Here is an 11,389-nt window from a genome sequence, read left to right on the forward strand (position 1 = left end):
TTAAAAATGTATATCCTTAATTAATGACACTTCTTTCTAAATGTAATTATTATAAAAAATACAGTAATTTTTTCTATAAAAAATGTTCACATTTGTATAGTTGAAACGATGCTTTAAATATATTTTTATTAGTTAGTTGTATTAAGTATTATAGTATGCGCACGCGTGTGGATTATGAAGCAGGGAAAAAGTGGTTGGGAACAGCAAGTACAGACTTATTACGGTGATTTAAATAAAGACATTAATATAATAGAAATTAGTACAATAAATAGTTACACTTGCAAAGAATTCTATTTCCCTTAAAAATACGTAAAATACCATTAGCAACATATGTAATAATAGGTTTACTTATAATAAAAGACCATTCTAAACCGGCTCGTATCGTACAACTGTCTTGATCGATTTATATTACATTTATTCTATGATGGAAGCTTTGATACCTGTTATAAATAAATTACAAGATGTATTTAATACCGTTGGTGCCGATGCTATACAATTACCTCAAATCGTAGTACTTGGTACACAGGTCAGTTAATATTTTTTGAATAACAAAGAAAGAATTTGTGCTATTGTAACTACAGTTTAAGTTTAAATTTTTTTCCTTCTAAAAGCAAATGTTCATTTGAATAAACTGAAATTCATTAAATTAATTTATATTTTTATAAATAACAAATAATTTACATATAATTGTTAAAAAATTATATTGAATATAATGTTTTGTTTTTTAGAGTTCAGGAAAGTCATCTGTAATTGAAAGTGTGGTTGGTCGGTCTTTCTTACCAAGAGGTACTGGTATTGTTACTAGACGTCCTTTAATATTGCAACTTGTTTATACACCCAAAGATGATCGTGAACATCGAAATGCAGAAAGTGGAACATTACATCTAGATGAATGGGGCACATTTTTACATACAAAAAATAAAATCTATACAAATTTTGATGAAATTCGCAGTGAAATAGAACATGAAACAGAACGTATGGCTGGGCATAACAAAGGAATTTGCCCAGAACCAATTAATTTAAAAATATATTCAGCATCAGTTGTTAATCTAACTCTGATAGATCTTCCTGGTATTACAAAAGTACCAGTTGGTGATCAACCAGAGGATATTGAGAGTCAAATACGACAACTTGTATTAAAGTATATATGTAATCCTAATTCTATTATATTGGCTGTTGTTACTGCAAATACTGATATGGCAACAAGTGAAAGTTTAAAACTTAGTAAGGATGTAGATCCAGATGGAAGGCGTACACTAGCTGTTGTTACTAAATTAGATCTTATGGATGCTGGTAATTTTTATTATTATTATTATTATTAATTATATTCTTTTACAATATTCAGTTTATCAGAATGATTTGTAAACTCAATGTATCATATAGGAACTGATGCTATAGATATATTATGTGGAAGGGTCATACCTGTAAAGTTGGGTATCATTGGTGTAGTTAATCGTTCTCAACAAGATATATTAAATAACAAAAGTATTCAAGATGCATTGAAGGATGAAGCTACATTTCTGCAACGAAAATATCCCACTTTGGCAAACAGAAATGGAACTCCTTATTTAGCTAAAACTTTAAACCGCTTACTCATGCACCATATTCGAGACTGTCTTCCAGAATTGAAGGTAATATAAATTTTAAATAATAACAATCCATTGTATATAGGTAGAAAAAGATAAAGTAAACATAATTTGGTAGAACTTGTATTTTTTAAAAACAGACGAGAGTAAGTGTAATGGTTTCACAATTCCAAACCCTTCTTAATTCATATGGTGAGGATGTTAGTGATAAGAGTCAAACTTTACTTCAAATTATTACAAAATTTGCAAGCAGTTATTGTTCCACAATTGAAGGAACAGCTAGAAACATAGAAACAACAGAATTATGTGGTGGTGCTCGAATTTGTTATATATTTCATGAAACATTTGGAAGAACATTGTATTCTATATATCCGCTGGAAGGACTCACAAAAATGGATATTTTGACTGCTATTCGAAATGCAACTGGTCCAAGACCTGCTTTATTTATACCAGAGGTTTCTTTCGAATTATTAGTTAAACGTCAAATCCGAAGACTTGAAGAACCATCGCTGCGATGTGTGGAACTTGTACACGAGGAAATGCAAAGAATTATACAACACTGTGGTACTGAAGTACAACAAGAAATGTTGCGTTTTCCAAAATTGCACGAGCGTATTGTAGATGTTGTAACACAATTACTACGTCGACGTCTCCCACCCACTAATCAGATGGTTGAAAATTTAGTTGCTATAGAATTAGCATATATCAATACCAAACATCCAGATTTTCATAAAGATGCAGCTCTTGTATCATCTTTATTAAAGAATACTAATGTGGATCATGTACAACACAGCAGGAAAGTCCCTCCTACTACAAATACCACATCAAGTGCTATAATTTCAAATGACATGGTAAGTAATTATTAGTAATATTTACATATGTTTAAAAATATTTTGTATATGGTAATCGGTTATTTATTGAACCTTTATGAACAATGCAATTAATAATTTTATGTTTAATTGTAAGGTGTAATATTCTAAATGTCTCTTTCCTAATTCATTTGTTTAGTGTGTTGTGTAACTAAACACATATAACATTTCTAACAGAATGTAAAGTCAATTAATAACCAAGATGAAGTGGCATCTTTCCCTGAACAGAATAAGGATCACCAAGGACATCAAGCAATGTTGAGTAATTGGTTGTTAAATAATCTTAAACCTCAAGGAAGATCTGATTCGAGTAATTCGATGGATGGTTCTCCAATAAAAAGTCATGAAAGCAGTACTTCTCATCCAAATTCAAGCTCAATACCAATTATTGAAACACAGAAACCATCCCCGCAACAAAAAGCCGTAAATCTATTGCCTGAAATACCAGCGCAAACATCTCGTAAACTGAGCGAACGAGAACAAGGAGACTGTGATGTAATTGGTATGGATAGAAGTGTTACATACGTTTACAGAAAACAATGGTCTCCATTATTTATTTATCTTTATTTTTTCCAGAAAGATTAATAAAATCATACTTTTATATTGTACGAAAATCTATTCAGGATAGTGTACCAAAAGCTGTCATGCATTTCCTAGTTAACTATGTAAAAGATAACTTACAAAGCGAGTTGGTAACGCATTTGTATAAATCAGATCATGCCGAAATTCTTTTAAATGAAAGTGAACATGTTGCTGTTAGACGCAAAGAAGCAACAGATATGCTAAAGGTAGATCCACAGAAATAATACTTCACTTTATATAAACATCTAGAATGGTTTATCAATTTCTTTTTTTTTGTTATAGGCATTAACACAAGCTGGTCACATCATTAGTGAAATTCGAGAAACGCACATGTGGTAACTAAATTTATATATTCTTCACATGATCAGTTTATAGTTCAATTTAGACATTTTGGTGGTTTAATTACATTTTGGTGATAAACCAACGAATGAAAACTGTATATAATTTGTATTTTTCATGTAAGCAATGTTCACAATTATAACAATAATTTTTAAGGTTTATGCGTTTCCTTCCAGTTTCGGTTCATAGAGATAAAAAAATAAATTATCACACGTGCATTTATAGAAAACGTCGATATTAAACAATCAAAGTATTATCACATGTAACAATGGTGCTCTCGTCATAATTCTATTTCAAAATTCTTAGCAAAATTGTACACATATTTAATTTACATAAAAAATATCAATTTCTTTTATAGTTACAGAATGTACGAACAAATATAGACGATCGTGAATGTAGAATATTTTGTTTTTGAACATTTCTTGAAAAGAATATTTTTATGAAGTTATGTTTTGTAACATTTAGTACTGTATGCATATTATACACATATATTTAATTAATATTTGATTGTTATTGTGAAGTACAACCAAACTGATTGTAACATTGAATAATACATTGTTGTGTTTTGATAGTTTCCATGTTGGGTACAGTAAAAAACTTTTCAATAAATTGTATATGCTCAAGCAATTGAGGTAAAGCTTGTTGATAATAACCTTCATACATTTTAGAAATAGCATTCAATCTTTTTTCAACTGATTTTCGAAACTGATTTTTTAATTTCTTTATATCAATTCTCCTACCACAGTTGGAACATTGTTTGCCCAATACGTTTGGTGTATGTTGTTCATTTAATTCAATTATACCAATAATGTTTGAACATGTTTTGCACTTATAATTCATTTTTTCGAGTAGCGGATATTCCCAATTATGTGTACAAGCTTCACATGAACATAGAAAACGATACTTTTTCCATAAATATTCGAGCCTTGATAACTTCTTTTCGCTAAGCCAGTGTGGGCCATAACAATCGAGTATTTCGGTACCCTTACCGACAAAACGTAAGGTTCTTATTACAACTATTCCTATTGAAAATTATTCATATTTATTTAGAATATGTAAAGTATGTGGAATTATTTATTAAAAGCATCTTTTTTTACCTGATGGATAAGAATGACGAACAATATTTGGATAACAACTATGATTTATAAGGCTAACTGAAGGATAAATTGCTCCACCTACATTTCTTGGTACCCAAACATGCGTTTGTTTATCATATATGTTTTCTACAATCTCATAAGCATTGCAGTTAATAGCCTGCAAATGATGCAATATTGCTACACTCAAGGAGATGAAATACTCTTTTGAGCAAACGATATTTCTTTTACTCAAGACAAAAGTAAAGCACTTTGCTAAAAATATAGCTTCAATAGCACGATTAAGATTTATGCTAGGTTCCATCTTCGTACAATGAGTTTCTAAATTTAATATAGTACGATAATCATGAGGATTATAAACTTCATTTGTTCCTAAGTCATTATGTTCTTTAATTGTGGTTGTAACATAATGTTGGAGGAAATTATCATTTAGAAAAGGAATATTGTTTTTTTCCATATTATTGTTAATTTGTTCATTGTTTGAAGATAAAAATCCTGAAATTATCATTCTATAAGCTAGCAATAAATGTGAAGTATGTTGCATTTGTTCAAAATGACTTCCATAGAAAGCATCAAATATGAAACATTCGTATTGATGATATGCTTCCCATGCTTCTCTGCGACATTTTTCTGAACAGAAAGATACCTGTAGAAGTACAAACTTATTCATGTTTTAAGAATAATATATTAAGGGCATATTAATAGTATAAAAAAGCACGAAAAAATAAACACGAACATAAATACTAAGCAATAAAAACGAACTAAAATTATTTATGCTACTAACTGTTTGGCAAAAATGGCAAGGGATTTTAACACTGTTGCTCAATTTAAGCGTAATATGACAATGTAAACAATTTCTATCAAGTGCTTCTCTATTTGTACTGAAAGCAAATGGTGCTTCAATGACCAGAACAGATCCTGCTTTAATGTTTCTGGTAGCTATAAGATGTCGACCACGCTTCTCATCAAATTGTAAAGTAATAGCATCAGAACAACTTTTAAGAATAGTATGTTGTTTCCCATCAAGAGTAGGTATTGTTGATGCATAACTCAATAATGCGTCTCCAAAAGGAACATTATGACTCCCGCTGTATTTCTTACGCACATTTCTATCCCGAGAAGATGATACTTTCAAATTTTTATAGCATTCACGCTCTAATTGAACACATGCTTTTCTACGTTCCAAAAAATCGTTCATACTTTCAGCAGTTTTATCGTAAAGGCTTTCAGGAAGTGCAAGCATGCATTCACAATATTTTAGGCATTTTACGAAAGCTTTCGAATTATAATAGGTCTGTGCGCAATCTAAAAGCGCATCCAGAAATAATCTACTAGTTACACTGGCCTTAAACAGTGTTTCAATAAGAATATTGCTCTTAATTGTCTCTTCGTGCATAATTCCATCCTTAGCTATTATTTCGCGATTTTTCCTGTAAAGTTCTGTTGCTTTAATATTATCCTTACCCCTGTACGATTCAACAATTTTTATGTTTTCAATATATGGTATCTGTATCAGAGTTTTTATCATTCCTTCCCTATCTCCTTTTTCAGACAATATTTTAAAACGATTTGCGTATGGTTCTACAATTGCAGCATTGTAAGCAATTTTGAAGAATTCACTAAAATTGACATACCTATAACAAATTTTAGTCATATACATACAATAATAAAATTAATTTATCGATATATTGCATAATTTGAACAAATATGCGTATAGTACATTTAGGCTTCTAAATATATCAATGCAAGTTAATCCAGACTGAAATAGTTTGAGTTATAAATTTTGATTTTCAATTAAAATTGTTGTGATATTGTCTTTTACGATATTTTATCATATAAGTTAAAACTTTTTACTCACTTAAACATTCATAGAATTAATTACATATCGTTTTCAAAACAAATATTTATAGTTTTCAAAACAGGGTAAGAAGAATTGTTAACTTACCCTTTTGTAAAAGACATGATTTTGTAAAATATTGATAAACTGTATAATTATCATTACATTAATACTCGCACGTTTATTACAAATACAAGACAAAACGAATAAACTATGACGAATTCTAAAATTAGATGTTAGATTTCGTGGTGGGACATGTTCATGATATCTATCGTATTTTAAATACAAAGCTATTAAATAATGATAAATGAGTTAAATAACATCGTATCTTTTATTGTATTATTTGTAATGTATTACTAATATATTACAAATTTTTAATATCTATCACAATATCAATATCAATACTGCAGTGAACATAATTAAACTTGTAAAAATTTACGAAAAAGAACATCATACATGCACTTTAATATTTCTAATGATTTATAAAAATAAAAGTATATACTTGTAAAATATTTTAAATAATTATAAATATCATCAATTTCAACACAGTTGGATATTAAATTTTAAACTCTGATTTTAATACCACTTTCTTACAGTTGATGTCACTAGTGTAGATAACCATTAAGAGTACTAAACGTCACATGATAAAAACGGGTGTGAGCGCTATTCTCTTAATTTGTTCATGAAATGTTCTTATTTTAAATACTTCCGAGACTACTTTGTTAACTTATATCTTAAAGTTAACATCAATCATTTGTTAGGATTTCTTTATTTCCCTTAAGAATTACACATAACGACGAAATTAAAAGTAATACAATGAGATACATCCTAGGCACGACTTTTGCGGGCACTGCTTCTGCAACTATTCTAGTATTAGGTATTATCTGGTTTTTATTTATTTTTTGAATAAAATCAAATACTATAAAAATATTTAAAGGAAAAGCATATTAACTATAAATATTATAAACTTGAAATTGATTATATGCTTTTCTATTTTTATAAAATCTATATTTTTAAAATACTATTTTGTTGCAGTATTATATCATTTATTTACTGGAAAAGGAGAACGTGTTAGTATTGCATGGTAAGTAAGCATGTTTAAGTCATACATTGCTTTTTATTTAAAGTTATAAAGATATGCATATACAAAAGTACATTGTTATAAGAAAATATCATTAGGTTCCTAGAAAATACATCACCATACATGTGGGCAACTCTCGGTATTGGACTTGCAGTTGCTTTATCTGTGGTTGGTGCTGCATTGTAAGTTTTGTTTTATAAATAACTTTTTATTGTACTTTCATATGTATTTAAAATAACATACTAAATTTACTGTTTCAGAGGGATTCATACAACAGGAGTTTCAATTGTTGGAGGTGGTGTAAAAGCTCCAAGAATTAAAACAAAGAACTTAATTTCTGTAATATTTTGTGAAGCTGTAGCTATTTATGGTTTAATCACTGCCATTGTATTATCTGGAATGTTAGAAGAATTTTCAGCTGAATCTGTCACAAAGGAAGAAATTCGTAATCAAAATTGGTTTGCTGGTTACTTAATGTTTGGAGCTGGCTTAGCTGTTGGTCTCGTAAATCTATTTTGTGGTATAGCTGTTGGTATTGTTGGTTCTGGTGCAGCCCTGTCTGATGCAGCTAATTCTGCTCTTTTTGTTAAGATTCTTATTGTAGAAATCTTTGGTTCTGCTATTGGACTCTTTGGGTTAATTGTTGGAATTTATATGGTAAGTTCCTTATTAAAAATGTTAATTTTCAAAATACTAATTCATATTTTTACAGACATCTAAAGTAAAAATGGGGAGTAAATTATAATTATAGAGAAAACAGTAATGTTATAAAATATTTTTTGGAATTACAATGTTTCATTCCATGTTTAGTAATGATTGAAAAGAAAATGATTATGGGAAAACAATATAGAATAATTTTTCTGTTCAAATCAATATGGAAGAACTTTTTTATTATATAAGGTTGGTATTTTTTTTTTTGGTACAAATGTAAATTTATTATAAATAGATTTTAATTTGTATGATTATTACAATTTAATAACTTGAATATTGTATATCAACCATGTGCATAAGTAACTATTTCTAGTAGTATGAACACAGTCGTTTTGTTTAGAGTGCTTAGAGTGCGTTATAGCGCTCTTCCTCTTTTAAGTGTATCTACTGTATATATCTATTTTGATTGAAATATTATATTAAATAAATATAATGCTATCACTCATATCGTATGATGTAATACTTACTCATATATGTGTTGCATATTTGTATAATATATCTATGTATTGTATTATTTATGAATTGACTTCTTTTTATTAGACAGAATAAAAAAGCAGGTCTTTATTCATTTAACAATAACATAATTTCTGGATTAGTATCATATATAGGTGTAAGAATTATAAGTATAATCAACAGTATTAGAAATTCTTGTTATCCTTGATATAATAGAAACTGGATAATGATTGCATATATATAATAGTGTCATTTTCCATAATTCATTACACAGTGAATATTTTTAAATGCCTCTTCCAAACACTTTATATATTCGTCTGTATTGCAATTACTTTTATAACTTGTCACAACAGCTCCCAATCTTTCATCTTGTATCATATATCTAAATGTCAAAATGATTATTGTAAACAATATTCAAAAGTTACTGTATATGTTATTAAATTGCGAACAACGTATTTGTAAAAGTAATAAACAAAAAATTTATCTTACCCGATTCCATATCCATTTTTTATTACTGGTCCAAAACCTCCAGCAAATATAGCTGGATCTGAAAGAGTTGATGTAGATAAAATATTATTATTTATATTATCATATGCTGAATCCTCAAAAATGGCTGGTTTCATAATATTTGAATGTTCCCAAACTTTTTTTAGTGCAAACAAATGTCTATCAAACCCTTGTCCTGTAAGAAAATTATATAAATAAATATTAGATTTCATGTCGTAATTTTTTTTAGTAATGTTTATTAATATAATATTTGATAATGTTTGGTAATTACCCATAACAGCTTCTTTAGATAGTATATTATGAATTTTACTGCAATTAATTATTAAATTTTTTATTTCAGATTTAGATAAATTGCTATTTTTCTGAGCCATAGCTTCACATGTTTTTTTTGTTTCCATTGTGCATGATCTAAGAGTTTCAGTTCGACCATGTTTAAATGCAGCTGTACTACAAGATTCATATGTTGGCACAACACAGTTTATTTGATAAAATAAAGCTAACTGAAAAGCTAACTGCATAATTGCATCAGGGCTTACACCAAATCTTTTACATTCATTTTTACCAAATTTATTAAATATTATATGACCAACACTTAGGTCATTAATCCATATTTTAAATTCCTCTTTCTGCTTATTCACAATATTTTGTATTTTATTATCTATAATAAAATTTAATTTCTTGACTTCTAATGCCCCTTTCTTAAGATGTTTGATATCATCAGCGCAAAATGTTGGCTGTTTTGTTATATCATATTTTATGTCCTTAAAATGAATGCAATAAAACATTACAATTAAACATTATATTTTTAATTTATTTTTAATTATTTACCTTAAGGAATCTTAATACAGCTACTCCATCTCCCCAGGAATGTTCAAAATTTATCCCAGCATATCCATCATGTGTAATAATTAGAGAAAATGATTTGTCAAACCATCTGTTTGTTCCATCAGCATGAAGATATGTTGCAATTAACTTATTGTAGTCAGTCCCAACATGCACATCATCTAATATTACCATAAATAGAGCAGAATCTATTTTGTGTAAAATTTCTTGGTTACCAATTTGTGACAAATGTGTTCTTGTATTAGCCCATAAATCACGGTTTAATGTTGTAAGTATTCCAATGGGACATTCATTAGTTGATATAGTATCTTCTAAAATAGATTTTAAACAACTGGCTATTGCATTTGGTTTACAAATATAACCATTTTTATCCATTGCTTCAAAAGAATAAAAATGTCCCTTTCTCATAACAATAATGTGACTTCCAGTTGTATTTTCATAAATTTCATCTTTTTCTGGTTTTGGCAACCTTGTTGTATTAAATAAGTTATGATATTGTGACATATCTAATGGAAAAGCCTAAAATCATAATTTCTTATCTGAAATACAAAAACAATTATACTTTTCATAATGTTTTGTATTTATGTAAAAATTATTAGTTTACCTTAAATAAATAAGCTCCATACCAACTAAATTGAGGTGGTAGAAATCTTGTAACAGCATGAAATACATCATTATGAGCTGTTTCAGGTTTTAAATAAAATATTTCTGGCCGTAAGACATTATCTTTTAATGACTTCATAAACCTTAGTGATGATACAGTAAGATTTGTTGCTTTTACTAATTGTATATCATATTCTGAATTTAAAGAAGGCTCAAGTACTAAGAAGGGATTGTAGTTGATAGGTAAAGGTTTACGATCTCGTAAATACATATCAAACCAAGGTTCACTAATATAACTAGTATCACGATTTTTAGCATCTTTTTCAATTAGTTCCTTATGTAATCTGATACCATCCGTGGTCAAAAAGTCATTAACATAAACCATTGTCTTTTCTAACTGTTGTTTAGATAACAATGGTTTTTGCGCATTTAGATACCTTCTACAAGTATCCTTCAATTTTGGAATAGGTAAACGTGGTAAAGATGGTTGGAAATGCATTGTTGGAGTTTTACTTCGTTCAATATATTGATATACCTCATCTCCTTTAACAGTTACATTTCTATAATAAAAGAAACATTTGAAAAAATTGAACTGAAAAAGTTAAATAATTTATTCATGTTGAAACATTAGACTATTTATTTATAATATTTATAATATTTCAAATATCAAAATGTTATTTACCTTGATATTTGCAATAATAATTATACTTTACCCTGATTAATCTAAAATATAAATTTATTATTATAATTATATAAAATATTATTATTTAATTACATGTTAAATGTATAAAGATTTCGAATTTCTTACCAGTTTTTTTTTAAAGTAGTTACATTTTAGTACAAAAGATTGCATATTGTATATAATTTTAATTAGTTTGTATTAT

The 11,389-nt window shown here is 28.1% G+C and overlaps 4 protein-coding genes across 5 annotated transcripts; 2 read left to right on the forward strand and 2 right to left on the reverse strand.

Annotated features, from left to right (window-relative positions):
• Positions 1–288: 288 nt before the first annotated feature.
• On the forward strand, positions 289–3,403 carry Drp1 (dynamin related protein 1). 2 transcript variants are annotated; one of them, XM_017898544.1, is made up of 7 exons: positions 289–526; positions 729–1,293; positions 1,384–1,631; positions 1,727–2,437; positions 2,633–2,957; positions 3,032–3,243; positions 3,320–3,403. In XM_017898544.1, exons 1-7 carry the CDS (start codon positions 422–424, stop codon positions 3,374–3,376), a joined length of 2,223 nt encoding a protein of 740 aa, XP_017754033.1. In that variant the 5' UTR covers positions 289–421; the 3' UTR covers positions 3,377–3,403. The 2 variants fall into 2 exon arrangements, with proteins under 2 accessions (XP_017754033.1, XP_017754034.1); XM_017898545.1 differs by having other exon boundaries at positions 2,684–2,957.
• Positions 3,404–3,886: 483 nt separating this feature from the next.
• Positions 3,887–6,487, reverse strand: LOC108546449 (SET and MYND domain-containing protein DDB_G0273589). The gene is made up of 4 exons (XM_017898511.1): positions 6,416–6,487; positions 5,255–6,104; positions 4,474–5,116; positions 3,887–4,398 (listed from the first exon to the last, which is right to left on the reverse strand). Exons 1-4 carry the CDS (start codon positions 6,430–6,432, stop codon positions 3,887–3,889), a joined length of 2,022 nt encoding a protein of 673 aa, XP_017754000.1. The 5' UTR covers positions 6,433–6,487.
• Positions 6,488–6,932: 445 nt separating this feature from the next.
• Positions 6,933–8,165, forward strand: LOC108546466 (V-type proton ATPase 21 kDa proteolipid subunit). The gene is made up of 5 exons (XM_017898542.1): positions 6,933–7,184; positions 7,343–7,391; positions 7,487–7,570; positions 7,649–8,045; positions 8,101–8,165. The coding sequence occupies exons 1-5, from the start codon at positions 7,124–7,126 to the stop codon at positions 8,131–8,133; spliced, it is 624 nt and encodes a 207-aa protein (XP_017754031.1). The 5' UTR covers positions 6,933–7,123; the 3' UTR covers positions 8,134–8,165.
• A 480-nt stretch (positions 8,166–8,645) lies between these two features.
• CPT2 (Carnitine palmitoyltransferase 2) lies at positions 8,646–11,358 on the reverse strand. Its single transcript, XM_017898733.1, is given in 7 exon segments — positions 8,646–8,934; positions 9,042–9,234; positions 9,331–9,820; positions 9,888–10,421; positions 10,507–11,065; positions 11,188–11,228; positions 11,314–11,358. Coding segments are annotated over 7 exon segments (1,995 nt in total). The 3' UTR covers positions 8,646–8,801.
• Between the last annotated feature and the right edge of the window lie 31 nt (positions 11,359–11,389).

This window comes from Eufriesea mexicana, unplaced genomic scaffold, assembly GCF_001483705.2.
Source record: "Eufriesea mexicana isolate 0111107269 unplaced genomic scaffold, ASM148370v2 scaffold654, whole genome shotgun sequence".
NCBI classification, from domain to species: Eukaryota; Metazoa; Arthropoda; class Insecta; order Hymenoptera; family Apidae; genus Eufriesea; species Eufriesea mexicana.